Source organism: Coturnix japonica, unplaced genomic scaffold (genome assembly GCF_054131305.1).
Source record: "Coturnix japonica strain WE unplaced genomic scaffold, WE-NBRP24 Scf048, whole genome shotgun sequence".
NCBI lineage: Eukaryota > Metazoa > Chordata > Aves > Galliformes > Phasianidae > Coturnix > Coturnix japonica.
In genome coordinates this window covers 2,222,733-2,242,660 of record NW_028188951.1, presented here as the reverse complement: position 1 = coordinate 2,242,660, position 19,928 = coordinate 2,222,733, and the positions used below count along the sequence as shown (strand labels likewise).

Sequence of the window (19,928 nt, the reverse complement as noted above, 5' to 3'; positions counted from 1 at the left end):
TCTCTTAGGTATGCAAAAATAAGCACCGGTGAGTGAAGATGAAAGGAAAAGTTTGCTGGCTCCTTCCCCGGAGATCGTATTTCTTACTTGTTGCATAACTGCTTATTTTAGCATCCATCAGCTGAGCCTTTGTTGTGTAGACAATTCGGTCCCTTTAGAGGATTTGTGCAGTATATTTCTCCCCATATGCTTTTTTTTTTGTTGTTTTTATTATTAGGTTTCTCTCTGAGAACACCATGGCAGAGCTCTCTGTAACGGCCATGTGCATGGCATGCATGCTATGAAACGGAGCATCATGTAAGTAATGCTTGTGACCTTCCCGTAGCAGAACCACTCACGGGGTGTAAGCTCTGAGTATGCTGTATGTATGTGTTACAGATATAGGTTCATATACAAATTTGGGACCAATGCACATATATGGTAACCAAAATCTGGTCAGTGATCAGATACTCAGAAATAAGAAGTGTGAGGATTCTTGGTGCCGGTGCAGCTCCATGGTGCTCATTCATCACAGCAGAGAACTCTTTCACTGCAGGTTTTCTTCTGTGCCACTGGGTCATGCAGTGCGTGGGATGGACATTGAGGGGCTCAGCACTTTGGGTGCATTGCAGTTGCTCTGCATACAGTCGTAGGCCTTAGCTCAGCATGTTACAGTGCTCACAGCAACAGAAAATGCAGCTTCAGCATCTCAGTGGGAAGTTTTAGGGCAAAACCAGGTGCTCATCCTATGGACAGGGAGGTGGCTTAGTGGGTGTGGGGTCAGCAGTTGGACAAGGAAATCTTAGTGATCTTTTCCAACCTCAATGTTTCCGTGCTTCTATGATCTGCATTTGAGGCCATGCCTAGGGACACACCAGACCCATGGTTCTCAACCAGCCTGCTCTGCTTTGCAGCTCTGCATTTTGACATACTGGGACATCCTTTAGTGGTTTTGCCCCCAAACCCTGCAGAAATGGCCAGCAGGGGGGCTATGGGACCATAGGTCTGCACAAGGAAGCCAGCAGGCTGCCCTGAAAACAGAATTATTCATTTTCCCACTTCTTCTCCTATGGTGCTTTCCACTACACAGCATCAGTGCTGCAGCACTCTGCTCATCCTCCCCAGGCACCCGCTATGGAGATGGGTTGGGATGACACGTGGATGGATTAAGGTCAGTTTTGACTAATTCAGGGCACTCCTGAGCAGCAGTGTCTGCGTTCTCAGAGCGCTGAGCGTGCTCCAGCACTTCAGACATGCAAGCACAGCACCCACTGCTTCCAGCTGCACTACAGTGGGTGTCAGCAGTTCGGTTTCAAGCTACGCAACCCTCAGCACCTCCACATTTGTTTTAATGACTTTGTAAGCACTGCCCCTGTGGCAAGGGCAAGGAGAGTCCTGTTCTTTGGGACAGTCCCAGAGCTGTGCCCTGCAGCTCTCACCTCACTGCTGGGGCAGCTTTTGGCTCAGCAGATAAGATGGGACCTGGTGACTCTGGGTCTCCTTCCTGACTTATCTACAGAGCAGGTCCAGCATGTGCAGGCATTGTATGGAAGAATGTGACAGAGTAACTCAGAACTGCATTAGGATTATGAGAATAAAACAACAACAAACTCTGTACAGAATGCCTCAATTTGGGCATTCCCAGTGTTCTGGCTGCATGGCACAGTGACTTCACTTCCCGAGGGGAGCAGTGGGGTGCCGGGGGTTCTGAGAGCCTGCTGAGGTCCCACTGCTCCCTGCTGCTAGGAAAGGCTTTTCCTAACCAGTGCCTGATGGTCCCCATTCTTCTCTGGGGCCGCATCCCAGCAAGCAGGCTCCCCAGAGAAGATGACAACATCTTATTTCCAAACCAGAAATAGGCAGAGTGCTGCTCCATCTATGGGGAAATGGGAAACGTCCCTCATTCCTCCAGTCTCCCCACACCATGCCCCATGGCCACCCCCAGCACCTCCAGGCCCATCTGCTGCCTGCTGCTCCCCAGCCCCCCCAGGCCTCATTCTCCCCCTTTCGCCATTCACTGTCCTTTCCATCCTCATCCCAATCCGAGGTGCCTGGGGCTGCAGGTGCCCCCAGAGCAGCTCCTAGGAGATCCCAGCAGCCAGGATTCAGCGTGTTCACACCACGCATTGTAAACTGCTTTTTTGAGAGACCTCCAACACCACCAGTCTGGGCTCCTTTATCTAAAAGCCCATCCAAGGCTGCCTCGTGCTTCAATTCAGGGCTGTATTTCCAGAGCTACAATCCTTAAAAGATGATCATTAAATGCAGCAATCCCAGCTGTGACCGAGGCAGTGCTCTTCTCCTCCTCAGTCTTCATCCTCAGAAGAGCTACTGGGCTTAAAACGATCAGGAAATGCCCAGCACAGGCTCCCGAGAGAGAAAACCGCAGCCGGATTGATGGAAGTTTGGGCAATTCGGGCAGCGTGCTGAGGGATGCTCGCTGTGGTCCCACTGCTGTCCCAGCGGGCGGCTCGGGGTTGTACAGCTGCCCGCTAAAGGCGCCCGTGGATGGGGAGCCGAATTTTCACCTCCCGCTGGAGAGCACTGCCGGACCCCTCCCGCACCGTGCGCTCCCATCCACGGAGCGCTCCATCCCCGCTCCCCGTTTCCACCTCTAAACAACCAACAACCCCCCCGCGCTATGGGGGCAGCTCAGACCCATCGCTCCGCATCTCCGGGGGCACCGCGCAACGCAGCGCTGCTCCCCATGGGGGGGGGCCGTGCCGCAGCCCTCCCCCCCCGGCAGAGCCCCGCTCCGCACCCGCGGAACTCAGCGGCACGTCGGGAAGTGTCGCGTTGGGGGGTGGAAGGGGAGGAGGGGGGTTGAAGCGGCTCCGCTTTGCCGCCCCCGCCCGCTCCGCGCCGGGCAAGAACCGTCTTTTTGACGCAGGAGAAATGGCAAATTTTAAGTACGTCATTAATATGGCGCCAAAAGGGTGTTTTTTTTTTTTTTTTAAGTATAAGCCTTTTTTTTTTTTCCTTTTTTTTTTTTCTTTTTTTTTTTTTTTAAGGTTGCAGCAGCAGCCCCGTGTGCACCGTGTGCGTAACGGGGAGAGGGGAGCGCAGCGGGGAAAGGGGGGGGCGGTGGGGGAAGAGAAGGTAAAGAGTGAGCGGGGGGTGTGTGCGGGGCGGCCGCGAACGGGACGCGGGGCGGTGCGGGGCGGTGCGGGCAGCGCCGGGCTCCGGCCGCAGCCATGGGGCCCCCGCGGCCCGGCGGGGGCTGAACGGGGAGCGGAGACACCTGGACCCGCGCGGAGCCCCGGAGGGGGAGGAAGAAATTAAGGGGGAAAAGATTTGGGGCGGGAGGGAGGGGAGGGTGGGGGGTTGGGGGGGGGGGGGGGGGAGCGGCAGCACCATTATCCGGCCCCGCTCCGAAAGTGGCTTCTCCGCCTCCCTCCTCCCGGAGCCCGAGCGGCGGGGCGAGGAGATCCTGAGGAAGTGCGGGCTGAAAAAAAACCCAACAGAGCGCACCCGCGGGCGGGCAGGGCTCGGCGGGCCGCGCTGCGAGCGGCCATCTCGGCTGGGAGCAGCCATGGAGTTCCCGGGCGGCCGCCCCTGAGCAGGGCCGGGACGGCGGCGATGACAGCGGCGTGAGGGGGCTCTGCGCATCCCCGTCCCCATCCCGTCCCCATCCCACCCGCCCCGCCCCTCCCCGCCGCCCCCCGCTGCCAGGCGCAACTCTCCGCGGACGCTGCTCCGGCAAAGGTGAGGCTGCGCGGGGGGAGGCGGATGGGAAGGGATGGGGGGGGGGCTGGGGGGGGGAGGTCGATTGAGGGGGGGGGGCATTTCGCAGCGCTTGGCTTATTTTGTTTTAATTATTTATTTTCCTATCTCCTCTCGTTATTTATTTATTTATTTCCTCGTCTCCCTCCTCCCGGCTGGGGGATGTGCGGCATTTCCAGGGGGCGGATTGCGCATGTTGGTCCCTTCCCCGGTTTTAAAGTGCGCGAGGCGAGAGCGGCGGGGATGTAAACACGAACTTTTCCAGGTTCGCCCCGCAGCTTTGGCTTTTTCTTTTCTCTTTTTTTTCCTCCCCCCCCCTTCCTCTCCCCTCGTATTTCCCCGAAATTAATGACTGCGGCAATAGCTGTGCGGACGGACCGCGCTCCGCGTTTCTAGGGGGCTCTGCGCGTTACCGGGGGCGGGGGGGGGAGCTCCGGTCGGGGGGGGCCGTAGGGGCTGTGCCCGGCGGGGATCGGGGGCGTGGCGGCCGCCTCCTGCCCCCCCTCCTCCCCCCCGCCCTCCCCATCTCTCCGCCGCCCCCGGGGCCGCCCGGCCCCTTCCCCACCTGCCGCCATCGGGGTTGTGAAGGGGGTGGGAATAACTCTCGTACCTGTGAACCCCGGGAGCCTGCGGAGTGAGGAAGGGGCTGAAGGCATCCCGGAGGGAAAACCCTCCCCGCCCCCCTCATCCCCCCCCTTGCACCGCAGTGAGCGGTGTTGAGTTAGGGGCGCTGGGACGGCCGGGAGAGAAGGGGTTTGCTTGGGATACATCAGCGAGCTCCGGCTTCCCCCCGGGAGTGAGAGGAGATCGTAGGAACGGGGTTTGACCTTTAAGCGTTTATTGGCTACCGAGGTTAAAATAAGCTCGAGATGGGAGCAAAAATAGCTCGCAGAAAGGTTACATCAAAGGTTACGTTTGTTTTCCTTAGGAAAATTGAGGCTGATCTCTAAAAATGAAGGCTTGGAGCACAGTGGGAAGGGGACATGCGAGATTTCTAAGCGGGGAGATGAAATTCATGTGGTTGCTGATGGGGTTTGGGCACCGAGTTCGGAAAGTCGGGCAGGTGGCCCCGTACAGAGGAGGGCGCAGGGCCGGAGCGGGGCACTGCGTGCGGGGTTTGGTGCGGGGGTTCCGGTGCGGCTCAGCCCCTTGCTGTGCTCCGGAGGTGCGGGATGGGGATGGGGATGGCCTTGGGATGGCCCGGCTGATTGCCGGTGCTGTGTCGGGGCATGCTGCAGGCAGAACGGGTAATGAGGGGATAACAAGTCAGGAAAGGAAAGTTAGAAATGTGAGTAATAAAGTTAGAAAAGAAGAAAATCCCCTACTAGATTTGGGGCAAAAAATGGCAAAGCACAGGAAGTAAACGAAGGCTTGTTTTGTTTTAAATTTAAATGAGATTAAATGGTGCCCCCGGGAACCGAGACAGCGGCGCAGCTGGAGCGAGGGGCGGCTCCACCTGGGCGCGGGGCTGTGCCGGGAGCCCTTATAACCCGCGCCCCTCCATGTCCCGCTGCCGGCTTCGGGCTGCCCGGGGCTGTGCTGCTCTCCCCGGAGGGTTCGGGACGGAGCAGCGCTGATTCCCCCCGCCCCAGCCGCGGGGCTGCGAGCCCACACGTGCTGCTGGGCTGCGGGTGCGCTGCGGGGCCATCCCCGGTCGGAAAGTACGTCGTGCCGTCGGGGATGTGGGGCCGCCCGGAGCTCCCCGGTCGGTTATGAGAAAAGGCAGCGCCGCCAGGACAGCGGAGCGGGGCTGGGAGCTTCCCACCGCCTCCCCAGCCCTACTCCTCCGTGAGCAGCTTTCTAACAACGCGCCGCTTTCCAAGACAGAGCCGGGAAATGGTTAATGCGGGGGGAGCGCTGGGGGCCGCCCCGTGGCTCCGTGCCCCCCCCCCCCACGCCGGGACACGCCGGGGCGCACCGGGATGCGCCGGTCCGAAGCCGGGCGGGTGCGCGTGCCGCTGGGGGCACTATTTTCTGTTTGTGTTCCTATTTCTGTGCCGGAGGAACAAACAGGGAAGTGGTTTTCTGCAGTCTCATTGCAGCTCACAAACACAGCGCATATCTCAGCCGCTGTTGCTCAACTGTCACCGAGCGGAGGTCGCGGTGCGGGGAGCGCGGCACATCCCCGAGCGCTGCCGCGATTCGGTGGCCGAGCCCGGCTTCTCCTGCCGTTTGTGCGGATTTCTGTGCTATATTCCCTGTAGAAGCAGTTAACCTGCGCGGATTTCTCTTGTCCCACTTCAGAACCGCTCCCCCAGTGACCCAAAGGGCCGCCGCACGCGGTGCCACCGGGAATCCCCTGAACGCACGTGTGATGCGCAGAGCGAGGAGCTCGCAGGGAGCTGGGAAACCTCTGTGGTTCCCCTGAGCGAAGGGGCTGGCACAGGGCGAGGAGCCGGCCTGAGCCCTTTCTAGGCTACACGGGACCTGGGGACCGGCAGCTCAGGGTTTGGGCAGGTGCTTCTGAGTCTGCCTCCACTTCTCCGCTCCTCTGCTTCTTCCCGTGGGCAGGGCAAAACCGCATCCCCTCGTCTCACAGTGGCGATGGGGATGCTTCGCACCGGGGCTTCCTCCGGCAGGGGGATGCTCGAGGCAGCGGCACGGGATATGGCAGCATCCCCATCCGCCGCCCACCCCCACTCTGCTGCCCATCCCGCGGCTGTTTCGCCCCGGGTCCTGGCGATTTGAATTTGTTTAGGCTGATGGCTGCCCATCGCGTTCCTCGGTTTTGCATTTATTTGCCTTTTTCAGCTGGAACAAAGGCGATGCTGAGCATGTGTTAGTTCGCAGTCAGTCCGGTTTTCGCGTTTCCAGGCACTGGCTCAGTCCAGTCGAGTTGCAGACACTTCAGGGGGATGTTCATTTGTTTATAAAAGAAACCCACATCTGTTTCTATTTGAATCTTAAGCGAGCATACATAGAAACCTTTCTCCTGGTTTCTGGCTCTGTCAAAGCCAGATTTTGGGCCAAGTTTGACCTAAGAGCGACCTTTTCAAAGTATTACAAATTTTTTTGGTATTTGTTTATGACTTTAATAATGATGCCATGTGGGGAACGGGTCAGTTAAAGGTGAAATTAGCTCCTAATGTAAACGGAGGATTAATTTTGGAGCAACGCGCTGCGTTTTGTGGAGGTTTTGAATGGCTCTGTAACACACCGGCTGAGCCGAGCCCGGAGTTGAAGGCTGGTGCGGGGCAGGAATGGGCAGAGAGAGCTCCGGGGGTGCGGGGATGTGGGCAGCAGGGATGGAGGGATGCCAGCAGGGTGCCCAGCCACCATCAGACTTTATAGCCCTGAGCTCCAGATGGGGAAATTGCCCAATTACCCTTTTTCTACGGTAAATTCCTCTGTTGAGTACCGCGTTGTTTACTGCTGTTAGGAGGGCTCTGGAAGATGAGTCCTTCAGGAAGCTGTGTCCTGGAAGTTACTTTCTGAAAGGTCTGCCCGAGCTTTGTGTTTCAGCCCGTGTTTCCCTTCCTGCAGGCGGTTGGTGATGCTTTGTGCTGTTCCCTGCCCGGGCTGGGGCTGCATTTCAGTGCTGCTGTGTTCAGAGAGGTCTATACTTTACTCTGTCAGGGGTTTCATTCAGAGCAATTGAAATGCAGTTCAGTTCAGAGGACGGTCTCTTGGTTCCTGTCACACCGGGGACAAACAAAAATAATTTGTTGAAATGGAGCCACAGTTTAACCTGTGGTGTTGAGTTACTTCTGTATGTGAGTACAAACTCGTCCCACAAATACCCCATAGCTACAAGCAGCCCCCAGCCCTGACCCCCCCTGTGCTGGGCACTGGAGATGCACCTTTCCCATGGTAGGACAGTGATGCCAGTTGTGCTGTCTTGCTACAAAGCCAAAGATAGGAGAGCTGGAAATGCCTTTGGGCCCCAGTAGCATTCCTTTGCTCCAGTTCAGGTGGTTCTTTTCCCTGTTGGTGTTGGTTTATGGGGTGTCAGTGTTGGGCGGCTCCGTGGATCAGTAAGCACAGCTCCATCTCTATGCTCCAAGAGCCAGCCAGTGGGAGCCACGCATTCAGGTAGGATTTCCATTGAAAGAAAGCAAACTGCAGGTAAATCTGCCTTCAGTATCCTCTTCCCCAAGCAGAACCTAACGGCTGCTTGGAACACAGCTGCCTTAATAACAGCTGCTTCCCTGGGAATCACTGGAGGAATGTATTAGCATTGCCATATTCTCAAGGAACGTTTTTAATGGTGTTTTGACAGGGCAGTGCCTTACAACAGCCCCCGTAGTTAAAATGTTGATGGTGCTTTGTGTTGTTGTCCCTTCTGTTGGTGTGAAATGCAGTGCACAGATTGTTGGGTACAGGTGCTGGGAGGGCACAGTGGGGAACTGTGCACAAGTGGAACCTCCTCCGGTGTGCATGGTGTGCTGCTGCTGACCCTCACAGGACAGTTGTGTCCTTTCCCTGGATCACAGAGTCTCTGTGCCTCAGAATGTGCTTACAGAAGGCACCAGGGAGGTGTCTGTGGGGTTGGTGCCACTTCTTGCAGGTGCTGTTGGCTCTCAGCAGTGTGGTCCATGCATAGTGCTCCATCCGAGCCCTGGAGGTGGGGCTGTGCTGATCACCACCTGCTGCGCCCTGAGGAACCAAGCTCTTCTCAAGTGAAAACCTTTGCTTTTGTTTTCATTTTTTCCTTTCTTTTTTGCCTTTTTTCCAAGCACCTGCTAACACAGGTGCTAACACAAGTGCTTGCCCTTCAGCTCTGCCTGCTCAGTCCCTGAGCGGAGGAAGTGCTGCTATTGGACACTCCTGCCTTGTTCTGAGCCCCCTGCAGCTCTGCCCTGCACTGGGTGCCCACTGCCCATCTCCAGGAGGTGACAGTGCTGTGGCAGCAGCCAGGGACTGCCCAGCAGTGCTGGAGGAGGTCTGGGCTGTGGGAAGCCTGCTTCAGGCTGCGGATACATCACAGCTCTTAAAAGAAGTCAGTGCAGTCCGAGTGGGAAGATGACTCAGAGGGTAAAACCCCGGGCTCATTGCACACAGGGGTCCTCTTGAACTCAGTGCTGCATGGACTTCCCCTGCAGGCATACGGAGAGTGCACAGAGTTTCCATTCCTGTAGCTGTGCACTTCCCACAACCGCAGCCCGGTAGTTCTGGGCACAGCCTCCAGCCCTGCAGCCTCATGGGGCACCACACGGCGTGGAGCTGCACATGGCCCCGGGGCTGTGTGTGCTGCAGAGCACTGCTCTGAGCAGTCACTGTGTGTTTCTGTACTGCCTGGGAGTGGGGAGAGCTGGGAGAGAAACAGCCACGTGCTGATAAATGAAAACACAGTGGGGATTTCACATGTCCATTTTTGGAGCCAGGGGTGGCACCTGGGGCGGGCAGGTGAGGGTGCAGAGGGGGGGATCTGGGAATGGGCTGTAATGTGCTGTTCATTCTTGTTGCAGATGGAAGAAAAACGACGGAAGTACTCCATCAGCAGTGATAACTCAGACACCACTGACAGTAAGACCTTTAATTTGAGACTTTGGGCTAGATAACTGAAGTGGTTCACCTCCAGCAGGGGAAGTGTTGGAATAATTACTTTGTAAAGAGCTGAGGAAGCTGCGTCTTCTGCATTTGCTGGAGATTTGCTTCACAGTGAATTGCACGTGGGGTTGGGTTTGTCAGAAATGCAGCACTGAGGTACAACAGAAGCTGTTAGCAGTGGAGATGTTGGGCTGTGGGCTCCTCGTTCTGCTGGAAGCCCCCCACTCATGCAGGGAGCTGAGCCCCATGAGCCCCCAAATGAGCTGTGCTGGGGGGCAGGGAGACTCCTGCTGGGGTCAGGGTGAAGCCCCAGCCCTTCCTGTGGGCTGAGGAGGGATGGGGGGAAAAGGGACAGAGCTCAAGCCAGCAAAGCTTGCAAGCCCACGCTTGCTGTCAAGCACATACCTCACTTCATCCTCATTTGGTGGAGTGCAGAAGCATGTGCTCAACAATAAATATGTGCAAATGTGCTGAATTTTGGCTATAAATAGAGTGCTTTCCTCTCCCACTTATCTCAGGGCTTTGCCCGCTGCAGCAGCACCACTGAACCGCGTTGGGGGTTGAGGCATCTTTAGTCCTGGCATAAAACATCGTGCCCTTATCTCTGTTGGACTTTGATACTTGTGCTGCAGGTGATACTGAAGCTGTTGACAAATGCTCTCCTGCAGGATAACTGTAAACAGAAGGATGACCTCTTTGCTGTGCCTTTGCCCAGGAAACGTGGTGGTGGTGGTGATCTAAGCCTGTATGACTGCAGTGCCACATGGCACTGGTTTGGCATTGGCTTATAGGCACAGTGTGGTTCAGCCCTCCAGTGGTGAGAGCAGTGCTCAGTAGACCAATCAGCAGCCAATTTGGTGTGCTCCCAAAATACTGTTGTGCATCTGGAGGGATCCGGTTGTACAAAAGATGCTACCAGCAATTAGTTTATCATTTACTAACATCTTTTTTTCGTGGTGCTGGCAGTAGCAGTAATAGTAACACAGGTGAGCTGGGAATAGGAATTAATAACAGAGCTCCCATTGCATTTCAGGCTCCAGCAGCTATTGCCTCATGGAGGTGGCAGCAGCAGTGGTAGTACTGCATGAGTCAGGACAGTGAGAGTCCATTCATAATAATCTCAGAGTAAAGCAATCCCAGATCCCACAGCAAATACTCTCCTACTACTGACATGTGCTGTTGTGTGCAGAGGGGGCTGCTGAGCTGCACACAGCATGGAAGTTACTGATCCTGCTGCTGGTGAGGAGGTTTTACACTTACAGCCAATATTTCTTTTTGCTGGAGTCTGAAGTCCTTGAGTGGTTCAGCACATTCAATGGGAGCACCCATGCTGGAACAGTTCAGTCTCACCTCCCAAAGTGGTGATTCCAGGAGATCCCTGATTTCAGAAGCATTAAGCCCTGGCTTCCTTCCTCATGGAAGCTGTTTGTTCTTCTGGCTTTGTGCAGTTGTAATATCTCCCTTTGAGAACAGTTTTCTTAAGTTTAAGGGGTTGTGTTTCATTATCTGCAGCAGGAAAGCGATGTTAATCTGTTCTGGTGGAGCACCCTGAAATGCACACAGCAGTAATGCCACCCTGGGGTTTATCACCTCCTAGCATTGTCCAGGGTTGGCTTGGGGCTGTAGGGGCAGCAGTGACACAGACAGTGACACAGACACGGGCAGAACTTGGATCTCTGTGTTGGCTGACGTCTCTTCTGCCTCCTTGCAGGTCACACCACGTCCGCGTCCAGATGCTCCAAAATCCCCAACACCAAATCCAGCTGGTCCCGGCAGAAGGAGAAGAAGCCCTCTGAGGTATGTAGTGTGAAGTGTTGCCCATGACCTGATCTCCTGGTTCTCAGGGGTCCTGTTCTTTCATATGGGGTTTGGAGGTGGCCTTATGCTGGCACCCCAGGCTTGGTGCCCACCTGGTGCCCTTTGGCTGTGCCCTGCTGCCTCTGCACGGGTCCCAGTTCTGTTTCCAATAGACATAGAAACTATACTGAGTGCGAGCTGTTGTTGTAGCAACTTCTCTGTTTAGTGGCAGTCATCTTTATTCCCAGAGCAGTGTGAGCAAAGCCAGAGTGACATTGCTCACACATTTCCATCCAGACCAGTGTCCAAACAGAGCTAAGTTTAGCTGAAGGTGGAGCTGGCAGGGCTGCAGCCTCCCTGAATGCAGGCAGTAAATCCTGACTTGAGCCTCTATGCTGTGCTGCTCCTGGGGCTGTGGCCCGGTGAAAACAGACCTTTGTAACATCCCCCCCCTTTGCTTTGAGCTGAGCAGAGATTTTGAGGTTTTCCTGTGGTCACTGCCTGAGTTACAGCTGCGCTTAGTTTTTATCTGTGTAACAGATTTACACTGATGTATCTAATGTATTGGCAGTGGATGGGGGCATAAAAAGCCCAGGTTGCTTGTGCCTTAAGGGCTGAGGAGCTGCTGTGACTGCTCAGGTACTTGGGAACTCTCCAGTGAACAAAGAAGAACAGGTGTCACTGCCTGCTGACAGCACTGCCGGGAAGGTGTGCCAGGGCTGGGAATCTCACTTTGTGGTTATCAATGTGTGTCTCAAAATGAATGATGGGGGTTCTGTGAGCTGAGCCCCCGATACTGAGACAGCATCTGGGGCATCTCCTCCTGCTGGGACACCATCACCCCTATGAGATCATACTAAGGATGGGGGGTGAGCTGGGCGTGCACCCTGGGGATGTCACTGGGCTGTGTCTGGGGCACCCAGCAGGACGTGTGAGGGCCAGGACCAGGTTCAGAGCATGCAGCTCTGTAGCAGGCAAAGTGGAGCAAAGCTTGGCAGTGCAACACTGGAGAACTGCTCTGGGTTCATGTAACAGCTGGGGCAGAGTGATCCACAGCAGCACATTGGAACTGGAACCTCAGGGGACCTGTGAAAGGCAACACGCAGTGCTGGAGTTGGGCCAGGACACTGAAGCTGACGAACCAACTATAAAAGTTCAGTGGGAACCTGAGCAGATGTGAGCTGTCTGGATCTCGGCTGGAGTCCCCTGTCTTGCTTCTTCCCTGTGGCTGCTGGGTGCAGTGCCAGCCGGGTTCAGCTCTGGGTGGAAGCCAAGGGCTTGGCTGAGCGTCATCGGCACGGCCCAAGGCACACAGCAGTGGTGTGGAGGTCTCCTCATTGAGCATTGGTTTATGGATTTCCCCCTACAGCAGCATCTTCCAAACCATCCCCAGCTGCCTCATCTCCTGCTGTGGTCGTGGCACCCTGGGCATGCTGTGCTTGGTGCGGAGCTGCAGCAGTGCCTGCCTCTGTCCATTGGAAGCGCTGTAGGGCTTCGTGCAGGGAGATTTTTGGGTGCAAAGCTGGGTGGGCATCATGTCCTGGAATGGCAAGTGTGGAGAAGACCAAAACCCTCAACATGCTGAACTTGCTTCATGTGAAATGGCCAGATGCCTTGATCATTGTACTGAGAATGGAGAAGGTAGCAAGAGAAAGCACAATGGACATCACACCCTGCCATTCAGCCTGCCTCAGTCATTTTGGGGCGATGTAGCCATTTCAAACACCAGCCCAAACTCAGATTTGCACAAGGTTTCTGGATCCAAGCAGCACTCTATGCTCTGCCAGCTCCCCAGTGCAGGCAGCTCGGGTACAGCTTGGGATGCAGGGGCAGTGGCATTGAGGGACAGTCTGGAGATCACCTCCAACCTCTGCTGTCCCTACCAAAGTTGTGTCCCTGTTTCCCTGCAGGAGGGCTGGGGGCCGTGCTGCCATCTGCATTCCCCTGGCAACATGCACAGGAGATAAAAAATCAGAAGCATTAGTGTTACACAGTTATTAGCTGGGTCAGGGGGTGATGTTTATTATGAAAGACTCTGTGAGAAGGGATTAACTATGCACATTAAGAACCACCCGATACGAGGCATCTGGAAAAACAAGCTTCTTAACATGGAAAAGTACTGAGCTGTTTGTAAACATCCGTGATGGTGGCCATTGCCAGGGAGGGTGATTATATTTATCTGTGCATGTCACAGGGCTCTGCCTGGGCTCTCTCTCTCTATGTGTCCCAGACACCAGGCTCTGTGAAAGCTCACAAAGGTGGCAGCTGTCCCCGTGCCCACCAGGCTGCTGGCAGGGAAGCCTTGGGGCTGAGGATGGAGTCAGGCAGCTCCTTGCATCAGCAGTGCCTGATTGCGTTAATCTTCTGATTGCGTTTATCTCATTAGGGCTCATTCATCCCTGGACGTGGCCTGGAGGGAGCGGGGGTTCCTGCAACCCCAAGTGCTGCTGCCCCAGCCAGTTCTGTGTGGTGCAGGGATGCTGCTGGTGGCAGCAGGGTGCACGATGTGCACTCAGCTCCTCCTGGTTTTGATGCTGAATATGTAACAGAGTTGAGATGCGCCTGTAGTATGGATTCTTGCTTCTCGTGCCAGCATGCTAGTGCAATCCTGCCCCAGCTATAGGGCTGCGGGGATGCCAGCGTAAGCCTTGCTGGGTCTGATGGGAGTCATCAGCCCTCTGTCCTGTTTCTGACAGTGAACAGTTGTCAGTGTCTAAGCAGAGGATATAAGAACAAGGCAAGTGTGTAATGATGCTTGCTGGTTACATCCTGCAGCTCCCAGACGTCAGCGGCCTGGGGACTCTCTTGGATGCTACATCTGAGTCACTGCGTTAGCCAGGATGTTAGTCATTAGCTTCTGAACTATTCGGGATCCAGAGCGCTGCCACGAGCTGCACTGCTGGAATGCTTTGTGGGGGCAGAGGTACCTGCTGCTCCGGGTCACCCTGCTGCCTGGCACAGCTCTGCTCTCAGCTCTCCCCGTGCAGCTGCTGCTCATCTCACCCAGTGTCAGCACTGCCCCTCTTGCTCAGATCCATCCTGTTGGGGATCTCAGGGCTGCAGCTGCACGCCGTCTTGAGGATGAGGGGGAAATTGTGGATTTATACAATTTACATTATTTTTTGCTTTCCTCCTTTAGATATGACTTCCATGTTGGGAAAGATGTCTTTTTCCATCTCTTTATAAGCACTTAACCCTTTTTAAACACTCTCATTTTTATATCATTTACCTTCTGGAAAGCAACTGTTATTGCACCAGTTCTCTCCCTGTTGATATCTTTTCCCATTGCAGTTGGTACAAACTGCTACAGGGCACTGTGAATTTAGTCCCTGGGCTCTTTGTGCTCTAAGAAAGACATTTGTAAGAGGCCATATGGCCAGGCAGGGCTGGACGTACTTCTACTGTGCTGGATTAAGGGAAAATATGCCACTGCTGAAAGGTTGGACTGCGGTGCCTTTGTCGCTTTTCCCAAGCCAGCGTGGTTCTAACAGATTAAAGCCATTGTCTTTTGAATGCTGAGAAGGGCAGGACAAAAATGCTTCTAGTTCCTATTTTAAATTCTCGTGTTCATTGGGTCTTTTAACATTCAGCATTTCAAGAGGAAACAAGAATAGATTAAGAGATAGCGGCCTAGATCCCAAATGAACACGAGAGTAAGTATTCTTCTCCCCACAGGCAGATAATATCATGGCTTACAGACATGCACCAGGCACTGCCACGTTTCTGAGCCCTGCTGCTGCACATTGCTGCTCTGCTCCTTTTGGAACGGGCCAGAAGAGTGTGACAGAATGACTTGGAAATGAGATGGGGAGGGAGCCGGGTGGGCGGCCAAGGGCTGGACCCACAGAGGTGCCAGCTCCAGCTGATACGAAGACAGTTTGTCCAACCAGAAGATATTCCCAGGGCTCCCATTGTTCTCATTGTTTTCTCTTTCTCTCAAAATCCTTGTGACTCATGAGCTACAGCAAACAATTTTCTGCTTGAAAGAATGAAGGGCTCATCGCATCGCCGAAGGGAGGAGAGACCTACAGGGATGGGTGAGACCTTGTGGGAGGAGTGGTGTTGGACCAGAATCCAAAGGAAACCTTTTGTCTGAGCTTCCAGAACTGCTTCACACTGTGAACCATCACTGTACAGCCATGGAAGAAACAGTGCCCAGTGCTCCCGGTGGTGCTGTGGAGCCTGCAGGGATGCTGCTACAGGTGCTGGGTATCAGAGAGTGCTGCAGCGTGGAGCACTTTGGAGAGATTCATTTTTGCAAACCCTCTGGGGGGTACAAACACCATCATGCACAAACATGATGTACATGTACAAGGGCTGCCACCACTGCACAGGACCTGGTGTGGTCCCCGGGCTCACTGCGCTTCTCAGAGTTAATTAAAGGCAGCGCGAGACGAGTGTTTCTTTAGTTTAGATTTAAAGACCAAAACAGATTCAGCTTCTTGGCTCTCGCCCAGCAGCTGATCTCATATAAGTGGAAAGCAGTTAGTAAAGGATGTGAATCTGATGTTCTTGGGTCGGTGTGTGGGGCTGGCGGGGTAAGTGGCAGCTTTGGCCCCGCTGTACTCCCTCTAAAAGCACAGTCCTTGTGTTAAGTGGAGCTGAGCAGTGACAAGCTCGGCGCATTGCTGTATTGAGGAGGTTTGTAGGTGAGTGAGAGGACCTTGAAATTGATATGGGGATCTCAGAGAGGCTGTGAAGAGGTCTGAAGGCGGGGCTGATGGGCAAGGAAGTGAAGTGCAGAACTGGAGGAGGATGCTTTTTGTCCCACGTTGAGCTGAGCACTGGCTGCATCCCCAGGTCACAGGAGGGGACGTTTGTGTTGCTGTCACAGCCACAGGAATACCCTTCTGGAGCCAGGCAAAGTGAGAAATCAGGATGTCAGAATCACAAGTTTTGTTTCTCATTAATGTAGTGTTTGGTTTTAGTTGAGAGAAATCAATGTGGTTTTTGCTTCACGACAGTTAACTACAGAAATAATGACAAGGATGGATATATCCTTGGGTAATGTCATGGCTCTTGTTTTGCATTGACTTCTCGTGTTTCTGGACCTTCAGGGTGAGCTGCCAGCCCAGAGTTATGTGTTGAAGGGATGAGGAAGTGGCAGAGGCAGGTGATAAGGGTCCAGTGGGCAGCAAGTGACCTGATCTGTGGGAAGTCATTGGTTGGGTGCCCTGCAGGTCAACTGGAACCCAGTGGTGAAGCTGAGGAACAGGACAGGTGAAGGTCTCCATGATGGGATTATTTCCTGGAGAAGCTGTTGTGCTTCTCGGGCAGCTCTTGGCAGCACGTGGGGGGAGGCAGATGCGGCTTCTTCACATCGTTCAGAGGAGCATCATCCAGAGGTGCCTCGTGCTCCTGATGATCTGTGTGTTCATCTGTGGGACGTGTATGGCAGGACTTGTCTTAACTAACAAGAGCTGCAGGAGCCTGTAACCCAATGGTCATGTTGACCAAGTGTTTCTGGGTGTAATAGCTCTGCTGGAATCATGTAGTACAGTGAAAGCAAAGGGAAATAATTCACATCTGCAGTTTCTGACTGCTGGTTCCTTATAGTGTATGACAGTTTGGCTACTCTGTCCCTCTTGGTGCTGCCATTGGCCCCAGGTGCCACTGAGATGGGCACCCACCAGTCCCTGCCTCACAGCCATGGCATGGGGGGAGGTGGCAGCCGGGCTGCCGAGACAAACTGTGAGTTCCTGCAAGAGGGAGGAAACAGTAAACAGTGCTATTGAGGGAAAATTGCTTGTTTTCTGGTACACAACTTTCTCTTCACCGCCAGGTCCTCAGTTCATCAGTGCCCAATTTGTCCTTTATTTAGTTTTCATAAATAATTCAGAAGAGTTTGAGTAGAATAATTGAGTCTTTTCCCAACCCTAATCCCAGACAATTCAAAACAAAAAGGCATTTAGATTACAATTTGTGCATATTAGCTGTTGGGAGATTTCCAGACAACTGATCTGCTTTCCTTTACAATTTCTCTGGCGTTCTATCATTTCTAAAGTGTTCTGCTTTGATAGTTAATAATTTGAGCGTTTCCAGTTCTTCATGAAGAGACAGAGGCATCGCTGTGATAAAGTGCTGGCGTGCTCTCTGCCTTTGGAAGTGTGAGCTTATCTGTTTTCCAAGAAGGACTAAATAGATGAAGTGGTAAGATTGCACATCCAGCCCGCGATGCGCCTTATCATCTTTGGGGAAATAGATACAATCGTGCTTATTTGGCTTAAAATTAAAACTCAGCTTCTTCGGGGATGTGGGCTGAAGAGCCAGAAGGGGTGGATTTGGGGAAGAACCTGTGCTGTGTATGGGGCAGGATCTGTAGGGAGGGCTGTGCAGTGGGGAGGTGTGTGTGCTGTGTCCTGACCGGAGCATGTAGCAGGAGCTGCAGCGAGTTGACCTTGTTTACTTCTTGCTGCCTGGTGCACCAACACGCGGCTCTGCGAGGATTATGACTTCTTGTGTACTCCTTGTGCTTAATTAGCGTTGATCTTAATCTTTATTTATTTATTTATTTATTTATGCACTGGCAGCATAGCAAAACGTTACCGTGGTGCCTGTAGCAAGGAATCTGTTGCACTGAGGGGCTTAGAGGAATTTGATCTTTCTGACACGGAGCCCCATTCAGATGTGGATCCCCTGTGTGACTGCAGTATGGAGGCTGTCAGTGGTGTCCATTGAGGGATGCACTGGGGCTGTGCCTGGGTGGCTCAGATCCACTTTGTATGAGTGTGGGCAGTGATGAGAAGGAGGTACCTGCACAGTTCCAGGAGATCCCAACATTGAAAAGGTCATTTATTGTATTTAACTCTAATTGGGTTATCAGCTGAGGCTCTGGGGATTAAACAAACTGACCTAAATCCTGGTCTCAATGGTCTTAGTTAATGTTTAGTTTCCTGCCTCTTAGCTGATGTAGTTTCCAAAACACTCCATGGAGTGTTATCATTGAACTGAAAGTGTTAAACCATCCTGTGGCATCTACTGTGGCTCTCACAAAGCAGATCTTGATCTGAGGCTGACACTGCAAACAGGCAGATCAGCACCGAAGGAAACACCTGGTCTGTCCCAGCTCTGCAGAAGGAGCACAGTGCTTGGAGCTCGGTGGTGTCCCAGTCTGGCTGCTGGCACCATTGACATCATTGCAGCTAATAGCAGATGGTGGAGAGGAGAAACCATCCATTTTCATTTACGATTTATTTTTACCCTGCAAGAGACAGGATTGCTCGCGCCGCTGCTGTCAGGCAGTCCCCTGGAAGGAAAACCTTATTTACCGCAGTGGGTTATTTTGGAATGCTTTTCTCATCGCAGTGCGTTGGGGGAAGGCTCTGCAGGGCCAAATGGGAGATGGGAGAGAGCCCATTCCCTGCCCAGTAGTTGGGGTTGTCGCAGGGAGGGCTCTGTGTCTGTCTCCAAGCGGGTTTAGTGGGTCAGGAAAAACCCCTGTGTGTTTGGCTGTGGGCATGGACATAGGCATCTATATCACCATTTAGCCAGAGATTTTCCTGTTCACTAAGCAAACAGATTTTTTCCAAGACTGTAAACTCAGCTTTGCCCTCGGGTATGAGGGAGACAATGAGCATGTGAAATGCCATTACAGCTCAGCAATGCCTTTGTGTTTCCACCGGCCCATTAGGCGGCTGGGAGCCCATCTTAACACACCAGCTCCAAACTACTCACCCAACCCTGGACTCAGCCAGGTTGGCTTTCCATTGCCATGGCTCCAGCTGTGGCCAGAGCAGCAGAGCTGCAGGATTATTGTGGGGATGCTCTGATGCTGATGCTCTCCACTTCAGCAGTTATAACTGTCAGTTATTCCCATAAATATCCCTTTCAGTGCCTTCTGTTGACCCCAGTAACATCTGGAGTTACCTGCCAGTGTGCGATGCCAAAACTGGGGCGGGGTCACCCAGTGAGGTGGGCTGTGCTTCATGCCTGTGGGTGTGCAAAAGCTGCTCATCTCCTTTCATGTCAAGAATGAGGGGGACATTTCCTGCCCTAGTGGAAGTGTTAGGAAGCCCATTGCTGTGAGCACCGATCACCCAGGAGAGTGCAGCCCATCACGGCATCAGGCCAACATGGCACATCTATCTACCACACCGTTGCCCATAGCCATGCCCCAGTTCCTGCCCTCCATCCACTGTTGGTGTTTTCCCTTTGCAGGTTTTCCGCACGGACCTGATAACAGCCATGAAGATCCCCGACTCCTTCCAGCTCAGCCCTGAGGAATACTACGTGCTGGCAGACCCCTGGCGCCAGGAGTGGGAGAAGGGTGTGCAGGTCCCGGCCAGTGCCGAGGCCATCCCTCAGCCTGTGATCAGGTAATTAGCATCCCTGCACCTTGTGTGCTTATGGCTGCGGGGTTCTGAGCTGGGAAAACCAGAGAGAGGCCGTGAGGATGATACTAGGTTGGATAGTAAGATTGATTTCTTGGGAATAGTGGTCAGGCATTGGAATTGGTGGAGGTGTTCCAGAAACATGGAGATGTGGCACCTGGGGATGTGGTCATTGAACACGGTGGGGTGAGTTGGGCTGAACTTGGGGATCTTAGAGGTCTTTCCCAACTGTAATGGTTATGTGATTCCGTGCTCGGAGATGTGGAGCACCTCTCCTATGGAGAAAAGGGCTCAGGCTGTTTGGCCTGGAGACAAGAAGAAGGGAGACCTCAGTGCAGTCATTAGAACTTAAGGGGTGCTTGTAGACAGGGGGAGGGTGACTTTTTACATGGACAGTGACAGGACAAGTGGCTGATGGCTTTAAACTAAACAAAAGGAGATTTAGATTGGATATTAGGAGGACATTCTTTACCCAGTGCTGGAGACACTGGCACTGCTCTGCAGAGATGTGAATGCACCATCCCTGGGCAGCCTGAGCTGCCAGGGGACAGCCAGCCAATGCTGGGGGGGCTCTGAGGTCTCCTCCAACCCAGCCCCATTCTATGGCTG

At 53.8% G+C, this 19,928-nt stretch overlaps 1 protein-coding gene across 9 annotated transcripts in view; it reads left to right on the top strand.

Annotated features, from left to right (window-relative positions):
- Window positions 1-1,334: 1,334 nt before the first annotated feature.
- Window positions 1,335-19,928, top strand: part of JADE2 (jade family PHD finger 2) — a 56,850-nt gene continuing 38,256 nt past the window's right edge. For 3 of the 9 annotated variants that reach the window (XM_085532196.1, XM_085532197.1, XM_085532202.1), the window contains exons 1-3: window positions 1,335-2,888; window positions 9,111-9,168; window positions 10,904-10,989. In XM_085532196.1, coding sequence (XP_085388322.1) covers window positions 2,488-2,888; window positions 9,111-9,168; window positions 10,904-10,989 — 545 coding nt within the window. In that variant the 5' untranslated portion in view covers window positions 1,335-2,487. Of the gene's footprint in view, window positions 2,889-3,004; window positions 3,685-3,881; window positions 3,968-7,641; window positions 7,735-9,110; window positions 9,169-10,903; window positions 10,990-15,064; window positions 15,192-19,146; window positions 19,305-19,928 lie in introns of those variants that run through there. The other 6 variants (XM_085532201.1, XM_015875775.3, XM_015875778.3 and 3 more) reach the window with 4 other exon arrangements.